This window comes from Hydra viridissima, unplaced genomic scaffold (assembly GCF_058129835.1).
Source record: "Hydra viridissima isolate aposymbiotic clone 2 unplaced genomic scaffold, HvirCarnegie_v1 scaffold_14, whole genome shotgun sequence".
NCBI lineage: Eukaryota > Metazoa > Cnidaria > Hydrozoa > Anthoathecata > Hydridae > Hydra > Hydra viridissima.
In genome coordinates, this window is record NW_028324313.1 from 3,914,584 (window position 1) to 3,934,341 (window position 19,758).

Sequence of the window (19,758 nt, forward strand, 5' to 3'; positions counted from 1 at the left end):
TAACACTTTAGTAACAATAAACACAACTAGAAAAAGTTTTGTTCTCAGAAAAACATAAAATAGTATTAAGCGCACAATATCTATGAAATGTCTTTACAAACTGTACTATCATCTAATATATAGCCTTCAATTAATAAAACAATTAATAAATAGAAATGCAATAGCAAACTAGTAACAAACGAACTAATACGCATTAGTTCGTTTGCTATTGCATTTCTAAAATTTTAATAAATATTGTATTTGTTTATTAAAATAGTGTTTAGTTTTAGTTTGAAATAAGACATTAGTTTGAAATAAGACATTATCATAACAGTCTAGAAAGGAGAATTACGATAATTTGATTCAGTAACCTAGCAACTCAATATATAATAACTGTAAAATAAAAATGTAATAAAAGTTACGCTCTCAAACCAATCGCAATTAAAGCTCGTAAATCTTCGCTATTTAGAGCATTAAAGCTCGTAAATCTTCGCTATTTAGAGCATTAAAGCTCGTAAATCTTCGCTATTTAGAGCATTCACATTCTTTTAACAGTAAATATCTACAAGTGACTTTAAATTGCAATTGGTATGAATGGTTAAAGAAATACGAATGACGTCGTGCTCTTTACAGCTCTTTTATCTTCAATTTATCTATTCTTTCAAAAAAAAAATAAACAAAAAATAAATAAAAACAGGATTCTTGTTGAATACAATGGTTAAAATAAGTAAAATTGAGAGCATGAAAATATGAGAACATATTAAAAAAATGATTATTTTATTTTTTAATAGTCAGTTAATTCAACAAGTTGTTTTGTATTATATTCACATTTGTTTTTCAGTATTTAAAAAAACTACATTATAGAATTTTATGATAATAACCTTTAGTGCTAAATAAATATAATAAATAAGCTTCTAACAATAATAGACAATAAGTCTGTTAATATAAATATCCGAAAAAAAAGTCTTTCCAATTTATGTGGAATAATTTGACTAAAATATCATTAAATGTTGCACATAAAAGCAATATCTAACTATTCACAGGACTTTTTCTCTCTCAAAAATATGGCAACCTTAAATACAATTTCCATAACTATCCAGAGCTTATGGATCTCCACTGTACCTCATAACAGTTTTAGTTCGTGCTTAATATTTCTAAAAAAATATTATTCTATGCTGCACAAGGAATATTTTCTCTTAGGTATGTTAAATTCTTTTTCATCGATTGAAAGTTTCGAGCAGCGTCTTTGTATGGTTGGTCACCCTGCAACAGATCTTGTACAGCCTAAAGTGAACATAATCATAAAAGTCTAGAAGTGAGTCTTGAAACGATAAATAACTTGATTCAGTAACCTAGCAACTCAATATATAATAAGTGTAAAACAAAAATCCAATGTAACTTATACTCTTTTTAAAATTCAAAAAAAGAAAACAAAAAAAACAAAACAAAACAACAGAGACATGGTTATAAAAGTTAAAACTTTAACAAAATCATAAGTTAAAAAGATTAAGATTCTTGTGGAGTAAAATGGTAAAAATAACTAATGTTGAAAGTATGATAACAAGTGAACATCATATAAAAAAGATGGTTTTATTAGTAAAAACGTTCCAGACTTTTAAGAAAAAGCCTCATGATAATCAAATACACAGCCATTTATTAAGAAAGTTTGAATGAGTCATATTAAAGATTTACCCTGTAAGATGCATTTAAATGCGATCTGTATTCCTTTTTATTGCTTTGAAGCAGGGAAGCAGTTTCAGTAGCATATTTAAGTTTGGACAGAAACTTTTTCACACTCATACCACTTTTATCAATCTTTCGAGTCATCATCTCTCTCTCCCTTTTGATGAGTCTCTTACCAATTGCTTCAAAGTCTTCATCTAGTTTTTTAGTACGTACTGCATGGGCTTGATGTTTAAAAGAAAAAGAAAACTAAACATTAAACAGACACTTAAAATCTTTAAAATAATTAAACAAAATGAAGTTGATAACAGAATTTTAAACACACAAGAAGTGAAGAAAAATCAAGGTTACCATGAGTCAGACTGTGCGCTAAGAAAACTAATTCCTCAGTTTGTCTCTCACTACATTTTGCTCGCTTACCTATAAAATGAGTTGAAAAACATTAAATCAAAATTATTAGCTTCTTTTTTAAAAAAATGTTTTGTAAAAATCGAACATACATTTTTCGATAGCTGCCTTCTCCAAACTATTGAACATATGATCAACACCTAAAGACTGCTTTTTATGCATGTCTTTTTGATTTTCTAAAAATGCCAGCATTTTGTTCAAGCGGTCTGAAATTCTACCATAATTTCGCACTAGTCCTTGTGCCAGCTTACATTTATTTTTCTCAGTTACTAACTGCTGGGTCAATTCATTCATATCTAAAGAGATTGTTGAAGCATGAAGCTTAAAATACATGGCAAAGAGAAAAACTTTGAAAAAAGTAAATTATAAAAATTCTTTTTACATTGAGTGGTGGATAATATAAATTACTTAGCAAAATTAAAACACTACTATTTATCGTTTCTTAACTGAAGAGAAAGAACATACCCACTGACTCATCTTCTGCAAAATTTATCTCCAGTGTATAGTCAGGATTTACATCCAAAGCTTCAAGGACATCCCTATCAGTTAGAGACACTTCATGAAACTCATTGTATATTTGATGCCTTATCTCATCCATTGAAATATTGTGATGTATATCATTCTAAAGTAAATTTCAAAATTATAGATATTTAAATAAGCTAAAAGTTTTTTACTTATTTCTTTTAGAACTTTAAGTATTATGAAAGAAAAATTTTAAATTTTATGATACAAAGAAAAATTTCACTCAAAAAAATGAACAGAAAAAACAAAAAATTAACAGTAGAACATAAATAAAATTTAAAAATTTGCACCATTCTGGTCTTTTTATCACCAATATAACTGCCATCGCCAATAGTTTCCTCCACATTCATCTCCTCCTCATCATTATCATCATCATCATCATCATCATCTTTGTCATCATTATTGTTTACTTCTTCTTCAAGTTTCTTGACCTTTTTTTCGTTTTCATCTCTTTCTTTATTTAACTGTAACATTAAATTTTCACTAAATTTCATAAGACATCATAAAATACATCCCATGAGGGATAAATCAATACACAGTTTAGGTAATATAACTTATAACACAAAAACACACTTCTTTTTTGTCTTCATCCACTTTAAAAAACTTTGCTTTTGTTTCTTTGAGTTTTTCTCCAATTGCTAGTAGTCCAGGATAGAGTTTATCTGTGATTGCTTTACCAATTGATTTCATAAATCCCATCTCAAAACATGTTTCTGCTTCAAGAGCTTTATTATGCTTGCCCATAACAGTAACATTAACTTTGACAGCAAAGCAAGCCTTTGATGCTAATTCGAGAGAAGTATTAAAACAGGCATGATGAATCTCAATAATGTTCTTTTTTACATATTCAGAAATATCTTTTGCTGCTTTTAGTCCGGCTTTAGCATAATTACTGACACTATTACTTATAGCCTCAGCTGCATTAATAACTTTTTTAGATTTTTCTACCAACTCTTTTGCTGAATTCAAAATACTCATAAACAAGTTGTATCGCAACTCACGTACCTTGAGTTAAAATTAAACTTATATATTTCATTAAAAGCAATGTTAAATATTAAAATATATATATATTAAATTGAAGTTTAAACCAATTAAATGATAGTATAAAAGAAAAATGTTAAAAAAACTTTTAATTTTTTTTTACTTTTTAAGCAACAAAAATGAATTTTATTCCACTTACCTCTTGTTTTGCTTTCTTTGTGGCAACTTTAATAGAGAGGTATTTTTTATAAACAACACACTTTGCTAAACAATTCTTCTTTTTAAAGAATCCATCAACTATTAAAAAGAAAAATGCAAGCAAGTTTTTAAAAAATAAAAAAAAAAAAAAAAAACATAGATGAAAAAATTTTAAAAACCAGAAAACCCAAAAAAAAACTTTTAAAAAAAGCACTCACCGTCTTCACATTTGTCTGCACAATCTCTGTCAATTTTACTTTGGTATTTTTTAATCTTACCAGCTGTAACAGCCATTTTATCAAGAATATTCTGGACAGTTTTGTTTAAAGACTCCAAAATTGAAACAATTTTACTGTACCATGAGGCTAAAACCCATTATAAAAATGATGAAATTTTTATACATTTTCCTTACAATTTTTTTAACCATTTTATGAATTCAAATAGATTGTAATGTTTGATTAGCTTTTTTGGTAATTAAGTTATAAGTTTAGGCTTTTAGATACCTTTAGGTTCCTTCCATGCCAAATAAACTAATGGCCCCACATGAATCACCACAGATTTTAATAAAGCTTGTTGGGGTGATGTAAGTCAATGAAATACTGAAAATTTCAGCTCAATATTTATGTGAGTCTTAAAAATTGGCTCATTTAAGAAACCTAGTCTGCTTTATGTGAAATTTCTCTTTTGAGTAAATTTTAATTCAAATGAAAAAAAAAATGAAGTTCTAAACTTTGACAGGCTAAACTTAAAAATTCCATTCTAAAGACTTTATGATTTAAAGAAAATAAAGAGCTTGTTCTTAAAAGCTGGTTTTTTAAATAACTCTTTGATTCAAAAAATTTGTCACCTGTGATTGTATCAACATTTTTTTCTTCAAATGCAAAAACATGATTAAGGTAGTTGTTCAAAACTCCCTAATACTGTAGAAGTCAGGGTTGAAGTTATGAGGGGGTTGAAGGTTATTTTCAAAAGAAGAAAGAAAATACTATGTAAATCATTCTTGTTCTATAAAAATCTTTTATTTGAGAGACATGTAATGAACCTTTTAAATCGAAGATAATTTTAAAAACTGGGAAAGGTACATTTTGATGATTTATAGCTTTTGAAAAAAGATCTCTTATCACCTGAATTTATCCCAATGTCTATCCAGTATGAGTATATCAACATCCAAATTATTTTGTAGCAATTCAAAAGCCTGCCATTTTTTACTTAGTTTATATTTGATAAGGGAGACTTCATATAAAATGACCTACTTTTTTAATCAGCTGTTACTTAGAACTATATAAGATACTGAGCTGAAATTCTCAGCAATTGCTTATCTCATTGATATACACTGCCAAAATAAGGTTCCCCAAAATCTGAGGTGGTCTATGTGGGACCTTTTAGAAATTTGAACTTTAAAAAGGGTTAAAAAGTGACCTCTACTTAGTTGATACATTTGAACATTTTTGATGAACATCTCAGTAACAATGATTTTTTTAAAATAATAAAATGCATAAAAACCATACCATGCTCATTGACTTTAGCATTAGTGGTTGAAATAATTTCGTTTGTTTTTACAACAGCATCTTCAACCACATTATTAGCCTCACTGGTTGCCTCCTTTAAATCAGCTGATAAACAAGCTGCAACCTAAATATTTAACAAACCAATATTAATCCAATCTTTGAAAATAATCTTTGAAAATGTCTTAAATTGTTTTAAATTCTAAAAAGATCATTTCCATAACATAAACCACCTTTACAACAGTTTTAACTTAGACCTTTTAGTTAAACTTTAATGTAAAATGTATTCAAGTATACAGTATGTAAGAGTTGTAAGTACATAATGGCAGAGCTGGGCACATTATGTTTTTTTGAGTCTGATATCTGATAGTCCAATATCTTGATAGCCTAATATTTTTTTGATTTGCCAGTCCAATTATCAATATTCCGATAGTCCAATAGCTTTAAAAATTTAAAAGCTATTTTTGATTTTTTTTATTTATTTTGAAAAATTTACACTTTTGGCTAAGTTTTTCAAAATTGAAAGCATGGCTTTAGATTTATAAGTAGAGTGTGCACTCTTAACTTACATACAAAGTTTAATAAATACAGTGCAAGAAAAACTAGGCATATGTTGAATTTATTTTTTTAACACAAAAAGTACATAAGCTATGAAATCAATCGACTGCCCTCTCCATCAGGGCCATCCACTTCTCATCCAGCAGGTGGAGATTTCTTTTGAGGAACACTAGTTTTTCAAAGAGCCAGGGGTGTAACTAGGTTTTTTCTACAGGAGGAGGGGGTAACTTTTTTTTCCTTACCTACATTAGCCTAGCCTAACCTATCCTAAATAAGATTAGCTTAGCCTAATCTATCCTACTTAGCTTAGCCTAGACTTAACCAATCTGCATTATCCTATCCTAACATAAGTTAAAATACCGAGCAAGTTTCATTCACAAAATCAGTTAATTACTTATATTTATAGATAAGGAAAAGTATACTGGCAAAAAAAACTATTACTTTTGCTAAGGTTTTGATAACTAGTTTACCACTTTTAAATCAGATTGTAAAAAAGCTACAATATTCTTAAATTCTTTTCAAAACCACAAAATCAGACAGATTTCTAAACTCTACCAAAGAAACAAAAAAAAAAAAGAGGCTGATTTTAAAGAGTTTTCATTTCTAAAATTTTCTCTCTGCAAAAATTAGGAAAACAATATTCATTATCCTTTATGTTAAATTATGAATGAACTAAAAAAAATAATGAATACATACTAAAGAAGCTATATTGTTAAGAATTTTGTAACAAGTACTGTTTTGTAGATTTAATTTTTGACAAACATTGATTCAGTTTGGAAACACAACTAAAACTAAAGAGTAGAAGGTCACTTTTCTAACATCTACTATTGCCATTAGTTGATTGTATGGGCACCACAGTGATGGGGTTTATGTGTGTGTGCATGTGTAATTTGAAACTTATTAATTAGAAAATCATAATTCGATTGTTGAAAAGTAAAAACTAAAAAGGCTATAACAGAATATGATATAATGGTGCAGAACAAATACACACACCTCAAATATCATTGTCATAACTTTTTAATCTGAACTAGTTCAAAAAAAATAATTTATTACAGATATAAAAATACAGAGGACAAAAATACAACTATTGGACAGTCCAATAACTGAAGTCAAATAGTAATTTTTTTAGCCCCACAGTCGGATACTTTTTAAATAGTCTGATAGTTATCAAAATATTGGATATCTTATATTACCAGTTTGATAGTCAAAGTCCGATACATATATTAGTCCGATAGTCCATCATTTTTTTCTTTGCACAATACTAGCGGAATATCGGAATAATGGAGCTTACATCGGAAGTGCTCACCTCTGTTTATTGGTAATTAAAAAGCAAGAGTTTTTAACGCTTTTAATTACCTGAAATCCAGCTTTGTCTAAATTCATTTCTTTTCCATACGGAGCCTTTACAGACAAATTTGCAGCAACTATACCAAACAGACTTCCTGAGACATCAAACTGCATGCCTCTTTCACCAATGTCAATTGTAACAGCTGATGATATACCCAGAATCCAAATAGCACCTTGTATAAAGAACTTAGCCTATAAATAAATGTTGAAACAGCATACCATATACAACACTTTGATCTGCATAAAATAATGATGCTCTATAGTTGATCAACAAAGCTATATTTATGCAAAAGTAAAAAAATTGTTTTACACATGGATTTAGTTAAGTTTGATTGCCATTTGCTGTTCCCAGAAAAACTATCTAGTAAATAAAAAATATAAAGTAAAATTCAAGTTAAGAAATTAATGCCTACTGATGTGGGAGAAATTTCGATTAAGATCTTTGGTCCATTTTCTTGATCTTTTAAAGATCTTGCCAACTTCAGAGCACCATTGAAAATTTCAATAGGTGATAATTCACAGTCAACTAGAAGTTTCTTTGGATTGACCACTACTCTACTATAGGCTTTGAAACCAAGAACATGAAGTAAACCCTTCAGCTGGAATCCAAAGTCAATCTTTTTACCGAGCTGCTTAATCTCCTTGCCTGAAAATTGAAAAATTAACAACTTTTGTTTAATCAAAACTGATTAAAAAAAAAAAAAGTTAAAGTTGATATAAATTCTCCTTTTAAAAAAATCTTTTGTTCTTGAAAATGAATATTACTTTTAATTATTCATTCAAAATAAAGATGAATTCTATCTAAAAAATCTTAAAGATGATTTACAAAATTTATATTTAGTATTAAGAGAGATAAAATACAGGGTGATTTAGTTTTACACCAGAGTAATATGCTAATTACAGGTACCAAATCTGTGCCAATTGGATTCATTTAATGATTAAAATGCCTGTCAAGGATAAAGAGATGACTTGCAGCCACGATTCCTTTTCTTTCTCTTTTCAGGCTACAGCAATCGATGAGAGAGACCCTTATATCACAATGATCACTTTCAACAAGAAATTCAATCTTCAACTGCCATACAGAAGGTGGGACTCACAAGAAACAAACATAAGACTGTGTACAACAGCTATTACAGGTTTCACAACACTGAATCTATCAAAAGAAAGAAGACACAAACTTCTCCTGCATCAGAAACAAGAAAAAGGCAAACAAGCTGATTACGAAGAAAAATTTGTTGAAATCTAGCTCATTCCCAGCAGAAACTAGCCAGTGATCACAATTTGTCACAAAATATTCACTGCATTTTAAAGATGATCTAAATATGTTGACATTCAAACATCACAAGAATAAGCTTTATGCAACAACTGGTCCTCAAGAAAAACTTTGACAAGTAAAACTCCTGAAGACTTGCCACATGAAATTCAATCCTGAAAATGCTAGATTCAGTGACCAGAAATTTATCACCATAGAAGAGAAATTTAACTCCGAAACCGCCGCATGTATGTTACAACTAGGGCTATCAACAGAGACCATCTCTTTGATTTAAAAAAATATACAAACAATAAGTATATTTGTACTTACCTGTACCAGTAAAAACCTTTCTAGAACTGATAACAATATTGAGATAAAAATAAATTTTTTTTATCTAAAACACCTTTCAAAAAATTAGTTCTACCTTTTGGGTTAGAAGAAAATCCTATCGTGAGTCCCTCTGGAAAACCTGAATCTAAGATCACTTGGGGAAGTTTCAAATTGTAACCAAATGCCTCAGAGCATGCACCTACTGAAAGCTTATTGATTTCTGCATAGAAATGATTGTCTATTGCCATGTCCATTCCACCTGCAGCTTTTACAATGATTTCCTTTCCTGGAACTCCAAGACGCACTTCACCTGAGAGCGCTGAGAGAGAAAAGACACAGAACATTAGTGTCTTCAGTCAAAATTGAAATCTACTACACATCTAAAGTGGCATGATGAAAAAACTTACCAAAACTACGTAAAGTAAATACTGGAAGTTGAAGTGCAACGCTGATGCCAGCATTTCCAAAAGCCAAATTAGGTATTCCGAAAGGATTCTGCCATATACCACGCATTGTTCCAGCTAGTTCCAAACCACCAGTTGCATGCAATCTTATAGAAACTAACAAGGAAAAACATGAGTAACTTATCAACAGTTAAAATAACTGCATAAATAAGAAAATGTTTTAAAACTAATTGACTCACCTTCAAATACCAAAGGTTCTGGTTTTAACTTCAGTGTCAGTTTGCCATTTAAAGACAACTCATTCTTTAATCCGAATTTCACCTCAAAGTATATCGAGTTTAACACAGCCGTTTTGCTGAGCTCCAATGACCCTCCTTCATAACCAGCTTGTAAAAAAAAGTTATCATCTTGAAATCCAGCAGTTACAAATAGTATAGCATTTGGGGACATCCTCTTCTTTGCAAATTCACAAAGTTCGTTTTTCAAACAATCTTCTGGTATTGTCAATGTCCCTCGAAAGTATATTCCTAAACAATTTTCAAACCATTTTTAGCAATAGTAAAAAGATTTATTTTATGACTTACAGGAAAAGAATTAACAAAAAACTACAGCATAAATAAAAGAATTGCAAAAAATAAAATAACTTTAACTAGTCTAAAAAGTAAGAGATAAAAAACAAAGCTTCAGTAACAAAACTAAAATACTGAAAATGATGTCCTTACCTTTCTTAACTTCTTTAACAGCATTTTTAACTTCAGGCAAGGTGAATGAATTTTTGTCAGTACTTGATACAATAAGCGCTGAACAAAAAACAAATATATATTTATAGTACTTGCTTTTACAAAAATCTTTTTCTTTATTGATTGACATACTTATCTCCGTTGTTTTTGCAGAAAAACAACGGAGATAGAAATATGATTAAAGAAGATAAAATGTAAGAACTACTTGTCATATATTTCTAGCAACATCAGTTCACTTAATTAGCATCTTGTCTCTCACATTAACTTGTAATGCAATAAGTTACAACTTCAACAACTTTCAATAAAGGACACAACAATTTGAAATCTCAGTTGAAAGGTCTTGTCATGCGTATTCTTTCAGAAAAAGAAAAACTCTTTGATTGTTTATCAGCTGTGACAAAATCATTATGAGTTACTAAAATATTTGCAAAGATGTTGCGGAAGGAACATAAATGAAAGTTCTGATAATGGAGTCAAAGTTCATTTTACTGTTGTTTTACTGTGATGTAATATAAGTAAATAATCATAATGTATGATAACATTTAGCTAAAAGATTTTTGAAACTGTTTACCAATGTTAAGATTGACCATCCAGTTAGTGCCCATGATGGTTTTGTTAAAAAGATGTTGAAAAATGTTGTCGATACGGATATCTTTCATGAAAATCGCCAACCCCATTTGTCTTTCGCTCATAGCCCTTTTGCTTGAAACTACTTGTTCCTCTTTGTGGGTATAAGCATTTGTTAACTCCCTTTTCACATCAGAACTTTCGATTGCTGAGCCTTCTGTCTCTTCTTCTTCTTTCTCTACTTCATAATCAACTTCTTCCCCTGAGTCAGTTCTGTTTCTCTTAGCTGAAATTTCAAAAAACCAGATAACTCTATATAGCAAAATATTTTCCTCTGTAATTTTTTTTTTTTTTTGAAAAACAGAAAAACAACAAAGTAAACTAAAAATGATAAACCTAACCTAGACGAAAGTTAACCTTGTACGGATTGAGATTTGTTGCTGAAACACTACTTTGATTCATGAACTGAGCAGCGTGATTGTCATTACTTACAATGAAGTTTTCAGACAGCTTAGGAAGCTGATAGACTGGGATTTCTTTGCTTAGCATATACGCTTCAAGTTTCATTCCTTCCCAATTAAATAAAATAGGATTTCCTATCAATCTAAGTTAAAAAAAAAACATTGTCTCAATTTATTCATTGAACCACTTCTTAGCTATTCCTCCGTAAAATTATAGCTTCGGTATGTATTTTTTACAATATGCAACTTATGATTGAACCACCTTAATGATGAAACATTTTTTTTCATTTTTTCCATTTTTTTTTTAATTTGATGTTCTGCTTAACATTTGATTTAATCAACTACATATCATTTACACAGACTTTTTAAGGAAGCTTTTTCTGGGTTCAAAATCGATAGAACTAAATTACACTAAAAAACGTAAATATGTGCTTTTTACTTTGTATGTAAAGTAAAAATGTACTTTTTGAACATAGACTAAATAGAAAAAAAATCTACTGAAACTTTGAAGAAGCTTTTTAAAACTACAACCGGTTACTTACCTAACCTCCTGTGGAACTCCAAGACCAAACTGAGCTGTTACAGTAAGATCTTTGATTCCAAAATTAAACTTTGACATTTTGGATTCCATTTCAGCAGACAGCCCTTTAGTACCAAACGCTTTTATAAATTCAACAGATGAAAGGAAAGCAATAGAGCCTGAAAATAAAAACATTTCATTTAGAAGTGTTAAGATAAGAAGGAAACAAACAGTTAAAGAAGTCAAACCTTTTTCTAACATATGTCATTGTTAGAAAAAAGTTTGGCTTATTTAACTGTTTGTTTCAAAGATTTAAAATATTGCACAAAAGTATTAGGCCAATGTAAAACATCTTTTTACCTTTTAAATCAAACTTCTCATCTTTTTTTTCTACTTTAATCTTAATTGATGAACCAGCTAGCTGGAGCTCAGCATTTAGCAAAAAGTGGAACTTCCCTTTAACATCATGCTTAAGTTGAAACTCTGCGTTTTTAACAGATATGAAGGTATTACCAAGAGTGATCTACAAAAGTATACTAAATGCATTTAGTTGGTCATTACAAACAAAAAATGTTTATTTTTTTACTAATAGCAAGTCTGTACAAAAGAACTCTTTCATCTTTTGAATGCTTTATGTGCGTAAAAAGAACGTACCTCATCAGGGATCTGTATGGAAATTTCTACTTCTTTGGTTTTAATGTTCACATCATACTTTTTGAAAAGAATCTTAAACTTTGACTTAAAGACGTATTTGTTAAGAAGCTCAGTGGCTTTAGGAGCTAATGCAGCTAAAATATTCATTCCGTCTTCAAAAATGTCTGGAGGAAATACAAAAGAAACCTTCTCGCTCTTTATGATCACTTGGAACGCCATGTCTTTTGGTATGTTGTTTAGGTTTGCAGGAGAGCCAATGTTCTTTAGAATTTTGTTTACTGGAATATTAAGACTAACAATGGTACCTTCTGAAAGACTTTCTGAATGAGTTGGAATAGAAGCTTTTAATAGCTCTTTGATTTCTGAGTCTTTTAACTTTAGTATATCTTTGTTAGCATACTCTATTGAAATATCTAAGACAAGATCTTTTATTATTTCTATTTCATTCAGGTCTTTTTTGATAATTGCTGAAATGACTTTTAGTGGTTGAATTTGCTTAAGAGAAGCAACAACACCTACTCCAACAGGGCCATCATCTGTTTTCTGAACAACTAACAAAGCATTTATGTCTCCTAGCCCTGTAATCCCAGTGGCCTTACCATTTATAACAATTTCGTAGCTTCCATCTTCGTTTCTCAGAACTTTGATTATTGGTTTTTCAATAAACATTTTGGAGAAAATGCCTCCTTCGTTGACAATAGCTTCCCCGTTTTCATCTTCTTTTCCAGCAATTACTTCAGCGGAAGCAACTTCTTTGTTTTTTAAAAAGAACTTTGAGAAATCCGTAACTTTGATTTCTTCTGCAAATACTTTTAGAGTTGATGAGGAAGTTTTTTTGTCCTTTTTTGCTTGAACAGATAAAATTTGGCCTGCGATTTCTACAGTACCTTTTATGTCAAACTCAACGTTGCTAAAACTAAATTCTTCTTGCAGCTCCAAATAATTAAACTTCAAGTCTAAATCACCTTTAATTATCTAAAACAAATATTTTGAATTTTTGTTAAAAATAATTGTTATGATTCTTTTTAAACATATAAATAAACATTTAACAGTTAACAAAAATAATTAAGGATAATTAAACTAATTTCATCTGTTTGTTCCATGAGGTGATTGGCTGATAATTTCATCATGGTTGATGATCTGATCGGTTGTTAATTTGATTTGTAAGTAAACAAGTTTTATAAACAAGTTAAAAAAAAACTACGCTAGTAATTTATTTAACAAAACGATATATCAAAAATGGATTAACTTTCTTAGGTACTCACTTTTAACTTATCTTTGATAACATCAAAAGGCTGGACAGACTGACAGCTAAATTGAACATCACCTTTCAATTCACCACATGTAGACAAAACAAATTGTTTGACTACAAAAGCACCAGGTGAGAAAGCACTTTTTGTCAAATTTTGTAAGCTCTTAAACTTCTCTGTTTTGCTTGCAAGCAATTCAAATACTTTATTAAGTGATAGCTTCTCAACACATGCTTCATCTGGTACTAATGTCCAAACACAACCATTTTTAGTATTTTTGATAGTACATCCCATGACCTCAAAAGAGGTTCCACCATCAGGGGTTTTTTCTCCAAATAATGCTGCAAATGAAGGTAAACCATCTAAAGTAAAAACCAATAGATATATAAATCTTGTGCAAACTTTTTAATTTTAAAAATTTCTTTAAAAATATACATCTGTGTCTGCTTATGTTATATAATATTAGTATACAATAGTACAACTACATGCAACTGGATATTGAATTCCCACTGAACTAATTATGATATAAAAATACACTTTATCATAATCAAAAAAAAAAGTTACTTTCACTCTGTAAATTAAAAATATCTCTTTTACGAAGCTGTGTTTTTATATATTGGTGAGATTCAGCAAAACATATGAATACAGTAAGAATAATGACCAAGTGCATCCTGACCTAAAATTAGAAAAACTTCTTTATATAGTTTTTACCAAATAAGTTGAGAATAGTAACATTATGAAATATAAGATTTATATTTGGTGCTTTTAATGTTTAAAAAATTCTAATATTAGATAGTTGAACTTTAAAGCTATAAAATACCCAAGTCTCCAGAAAATAAAAATTAATTAGCAAGGATGTTTAGTATAAATGGTAAGAGCTGTGTGTTATGATCATTAGATTTTTTCTCTAATTCAAGAATTGTCTATCCATCCTAACGTATTAATACTAAAAGCATAAAAATCGAAAGGAATATAATAATGATAACATTTTTAAAAAAATTTTAACTTTTTTAGAAATACCTTAATCTGAAACTAACAGCCATTCTTAACATTACTAATAACAACACTGGTACAGAATTATTACTGTGGTGAAAATTTGCTCTAAGTAAAGATACTTGCATGAAAATCTTGCATTGATATAATAACTATATGTAACGATATTAAATAACTACAAAATTAAAGTGTTTGGCTCAAGTATCGCGCCGTTGGATACTCGCACGTGGTGAGTGTTTATATTGGTTACAAAAGGGAAGGATATTTCGTTTGTTTTTAAAGCTCAGCCTTTTTACACTAATTAATTTGGAAAACGTTCAGAGCGGTGTTTTCAACGCATAATTAAATTTCTGGCAACGCTCAAGGATGCCCCGATTAACCATCAGAGATAGTTCTTTTGAGTTCAGAGCAGTTATTTATACTTTTTTTTTTTTTTTTTTTTTATCTAAAATCTAAAAGGGAGGAAGTGAAAAAAGTAAACCTGGCTATTGAAAAATTTTTAAAAGATTAATTACTCTTGTTTTAAACAAATGTGAAAAAATATTCTTTGGCTTTTGAAGTCAAAGCTTAAATTAAAAACCTTACTACTACGTTTTACTGGTACCTTTCAATACTTGCAATCATTGCGGGATTACGAACAGTTTACTGACGAACTTTAAGCCTTCCTTTTGAAATTTAGCAGTGATAATAAAAAAGCTATTTTATAAATATTTTTGTAACATCAATCTAAGGGGCTGTTTATATGGACAAAGGCTGGCCCGTTTGCCGAGATCTCGGCAAAAAACAATGAGATCTCACTTGCAGGGCTAGCTCTCTTAATCATATAAACGCAAAATAAAATTAAGTTGAAATAAGGACAACGTCTAGATCTCGGTAAAAGGGCTAGCCCTGCAAACGAGCTAGCCCGCTTTTCATGTAAACACCCCCTAATACGGGGTAATTTTGACATTAATTACTTTAAAGCTTTCTTTTAATACATTAGTGGTTACCTATCGCAATTAAGCGTGTGAACACGGTTAAAATATAATAAATATGAACTAAATTAAGGAGATCTGTAATATATTTCGTCTCCCTTATTTTAAAGGATAGAAAAATGGGACCAGCTTTACTGTAAAAGAGGATTTTCAAAATGTATTGAATCTATCAAAACTTGGCTGTTATCAAATATTTAAAATTTGGCAATCTGTTCGAAACAATGCGGAATAATATTCGAAACATTTATTAGCAGAAATATCGGTGTCTAATTACATTCTAATTACCCATTCAATTGTTATTTTATCGGGTTATTTACAAAATTAACACGTGTTTTTATAACACCTTTTTAGAATTTTTAAAGCTGAACTTTGTTGAGTAATCATTTCTTTAAATTAACTTCATTGAATACATAATTCATTGAAAACAATACATCAGACTTTTTGAAATGATTCAAGGGATGAGTAATTTTTTTTTTTTTGGTTTCAAAAGTAAATACTGTGCTTCTTAAAATACAAACTTCTCTTCAACCTTCAACAAGTTTTTGTTTATACAACTTTAAGATGTGTAAATACACATAAAATAAAAAAATTTCGTACAACTATTTTCTATAAAAAAAAAAAAAACTATAACAATTCACGTTCATTTTTCGTGGTTTAAAAGAAAAAGAGTAGATGCTCCTAACATGCCTCGCTCTACTTTTTTTTTTGTTGCCTCGCTCTACTTTTTTTTTGTTGCCTCGCTCTACTTTTTTTTTTGTTGCCTCGCTCTACTTTTTTTTGTTGTACTTTTTTTGCTCTACTACTTGAGATTGCAAAAATTTTGGAGGAATCCAAAACCTTTATCTACTTTTTATTGTCTAATATTATTCAAATTTAAAAAAAAATTTGCCTTTACATTAAATGCGGAAGAAACTTATTTGAAAAAATGTGATCTCCAATAGAAATTTTGTTGAAATCTCGGAAGTTCAAGTCAGTTATAATATTTAATTCAGTACGATAATTGGGAAAGTCCTTACAGCGCAATCAAATGTGACAAACTCTGAGGAAAGAAAACGGAAGATATTATAAAAACATAAGTTTAAAATTTTAAATAAGTTTGTAATTCTTACTCGATTTGAACATATTACTTTATCGAGCAATTAAAAGTGCTAGACAAATATAATAAAAATGAAGTGAAATAATAAATAAAAATGAAGTGAAAAAAAATTAGTGAAAGGCAAAGTAGACACATCTGTATAACTGTAATAAAATAAAGTCAAAAAAGATTTTTTTAGAGTGTCATTCATATTGCATATTAGATGAAGAGATTTCAAGCGAAACACAGAGAAAGATGCAAAAAAAAAAGACATTCCACCAGAAAATGGGGCTTTTTGATAACTACGCAAAGTTGATGTTAATGTCAGTTTTGTTAAGAAACTGCCAAACTCTACTCCAGCTTGTTCTATAGGTATTACATTCTACAGAGTCTTTGAATAATCTTAATTCAAGATTAACTATGATTAATTTAAGGTATGGCATTGGCAATAGGTCTTCTAAATGAAGAAATTCAAGAGTCTCGAAACAAAAGTTTGAATGTTATTATGAATGCCATTCACGCAAAGTTTCGAGAACGAGGCAAAGTAAAGATGCTAAAAAAGACTGTTTTGCACGTCTGATCCTGTTTTGTCAACAAAAAACAAATCATTAAAAAAAATTTTCTGTGTCGCTGAACTTTTTATTTGTAGCCAAAGGAAACAACCAATTTATATTTTTTGAATATAAAATTATATTATTCGTTATCTTTATTTTCAGATTTTGAAAATAAATGTGCAAAAAAAAGTGTTTATGCTTTACCGACTTCACATACAGAAAATGATAAAAATAAATAAAACTAGAAAGTTACAAAAATAAATAAAAAACATACATTCTGACGATAAAAAATGATAAAACATTTTGATAAAATAAACGCAATTTCAACCCACTATTTGGGCGGAGCGGAGTGGTTACAGAATAAGATGTCTGAGGTTTGACCCGCTAAAAACACATCCAGAATCACACAATGCACGTATTAATACCAATATTTTAAATATTTTAGCGCTGCAATTCTAGGCGAGCGCTACAAAAATTGATTTTTAATTTCATTACATTTTTTTTTTTTTAGTTTCATTAATATATTTACCAATTTCAAATACTGAAAAAAATAATAGCAAGTTAAATAAAAAATTCAAAATATTCAAAATATGTGGATAAACGTAAAGTATGTGGTTAAACATAAAATATAAATGTAAAGTATGTGGTTAAACATAAAATATGTGTATAAACGCATGTACCAAAATTTATCCTTTTAGGTTCAAATGCCACTAAATGCTGTAAGACATCACAGTATAATTTAGATAAAAATAATCATTTTAGATATTATTTTTAGCTCTAGAGTTTGGACAGGATCCATAACCTGATCTTGTATTAAACCCTCCTCTGAGGAAACAAATTATGCTTTTGTTTTACACGTGGCTTAGAAAGATTTACTTCTCGTTATCTCCCCAAATTTTAGAATTACACAAATCTAAAACTTAAGAATTACTTCAGTAGTTTCAGTATCTTCTAGACACAGGGGATGGGTGGGTGGAGGGGTATTAAGTGTGACTTACCACACTTAACACACCTTTTTTGTTTTCAATCAAATTTGGTGCTTAAAGCGATAATTAACATTTATTGATAGGCAAAGCAATAATTTATAAACTTTGGTCCGTAAAGCAATAATTAATATATTTTGAACAGTATTTTTTAATAAGGCTCCTCTAACGAGAACTCACCAGTATAAAATGATGAGTTGTCAAACATTAAATGTTAACTAAATGCTATCTTACGACTTAACGAGTTAACGACTTATAACTGCATATTGAACAATTAACAAAAAGTTAAAAAGTACTGTATTGAAAGAGTAAGTGATGATTTATATACATACACATATATACATACATACATATATATAAATATATATATATAAATATATATATATATATATATATATATATATATATATATATATATATATATATATATATATATATATATATATATATATATATATATATATAATTCTAATTTAATATGTTCTTTTCCTTATACCATTTTTTTTTTTCTTGAGGAAACCGCCATTTCAATAGAGAAAATTGGTAAATTAAAATGATGTGGTTTTACTTGTGTAAAGCAAATTAATTGATCACAAATTGCATTAAATCTTCCGAACTTTAAATGAGCTTAAAAATAAAGTGTATTTAGTTTGATACACCTAATAAAGTGAATAAAGTGTATTAAATTTTGACACCCCCCAAAAATATACTCAGTAACCACCCAAATAATTTATATATTATAATATATAGTACATTTTTTTGAGATGTAATTGGGAGGAGAAATCGAGTAAAATGAACTTAAGAACAAAGGATTTTTAAGTTCATTTAACAATATTCTATCCTTTATATGAGCTATTAAAAACGGATTTACCAACCTTACAGTGTATTGGTGTAGCGTGTGTCAAAGTATCAGTATATCAAAACCAAAAGTTTTCTATAACCAATGCATAACTCTAATACTGATTATGAAAACTGTATAATTCATCCTCAATATGTTCAGTGTCCATTTTCTTAACTTATTCACTGAGCTAACGAAAACAACAGCTTACAAACAGCATTTACGCACAAGACATAAACTTCGTTGCTTCACTGATCAATTTACCAAAATTTAATATTCGTATTGCTAAATTATAAATTGCTTTTTTTTTCATTCCTTATTATCATTATTATTTTTGCAGTCGCCTCTGCTGTTATTATAATTGCTATTTTTATTATTACTATTATTATTATTATTATTATTATTATTATTATTATTATTATTATTATTATTATTATTATTATTATTATTATTATTATTATTATTATTATTATTATTATTGTTATTATTATTATTATTATTATTGTTATTATTATTATTATTATTATTGTTATTATTATTATTATTATTATTATTATTATTATTATTATTATTATTATTATTATTATTATTATTATTATTATTATTATTATTATTATTATTATTATTGTTATTATTATTATTATTATTATTATTATTTTTTTTTTTTTTTTTTTTTTACTATTATTAGTATCATTATTATTATTATTTTTATTATTATTACTACTTTTGTTAACGCTACTATTATTTTTGTATTTATCATTATATTTTTTTTGTAAAATGATTTAAAATGATTTTAATATTACCCTAATAAAAAAGTTAAAATGAAAATAAATTTTGGAGAGCTACGAATTCTTTATGTTCCCGCTTTGACATGAGAAATAAGATATTTGCAGGTTATCTGCCCTTTTTGTTTTTGGATTTTTGTAAGAATCGATTGATCACCAGAGGCATTTCGCTTTAACGAAAACAGCGATTTGTTTTA

General features: G+C 28.6%; 1 protein-coding gene across 2 annotated transcripts; it reads right to left on the minus strand.

The window, feature by feature from the left end:
• Positions 1-599: 599 nt before the first annotated feature.
• On the minus strand, positions 600-18,994 carry LOC145197769 (uncharacterized). 2 transcript variants are annotated; one of them, XM_090071583.1, is made up of 24 exons: positions 18,814-18,994; positions 13,924-14,035; positions 13,375-13,721; positions 12,110-13,084; positions 11,816-11,978; positions 11,478-11,634; positions 10,876-11,078; positions 10,479-10,760; positions 9,890-9,967; positions 9,407-9,694; positions 9,171-9,323; positions 8,858-9,082; positions 7,595-7,827; positions 7,191-7,373; positions 5,280-5,403; positions 3,990-4,136; positions 3,773-3,870; positions 3,166-3,597; positions 2,883-3,056; positions 2,536-2,692; positions 2,163-2,366; positions 2,014-2,082; positions 1,672-1,886; positions 600-1,263 (listed from the first exon to the last, which is right to left on the minus strand). In XM_090071583.1, exons 2-24 carry the CDS (start codon positions 14,027-14,029, stop codon positions 1,150-1,152), a joined length of 5,127 nt encoding a protein of 1,708 aa, XP_089927709.1. In that variant the 5' UTR covers positions 14,030-14,035; positions 18,814-18,994; the 3' UTR covers positions 600-1,149. The 2 variants fall into 2 exon arrangements, with proteins under 2 accessions (XP_089927709.1, XP_089927710.1); XM_090071584.1 differs by having other exon boundaries at positions 18,819-18,945.
• Positions 18,995-19,758: the final 764 nt, after the last annotated feature.

Coding starts and splice junctions, on each gene's coding strand:
- LOC145197769 (XM_090071583.1), bottom strand. CDS start 14,029: ATGCACTTGGTCATTATTCTTACTGTATTCATATGTTTTGCTGAATCT. Junction 11,979..12,109: donor CCATACAGATCCCTGATGAG/GTACGTTCTTTT, acceptor ATACTTTTGTAG/ATCACTCTTGGTAATACCTT. Junction 7,828..8,857: donor ATTTTCTTCTAACCCAAAAG/GTAGAACTAATT, acceptor TTCAATTTTCAG/GCAAGGAGATTAAGCAGCTC.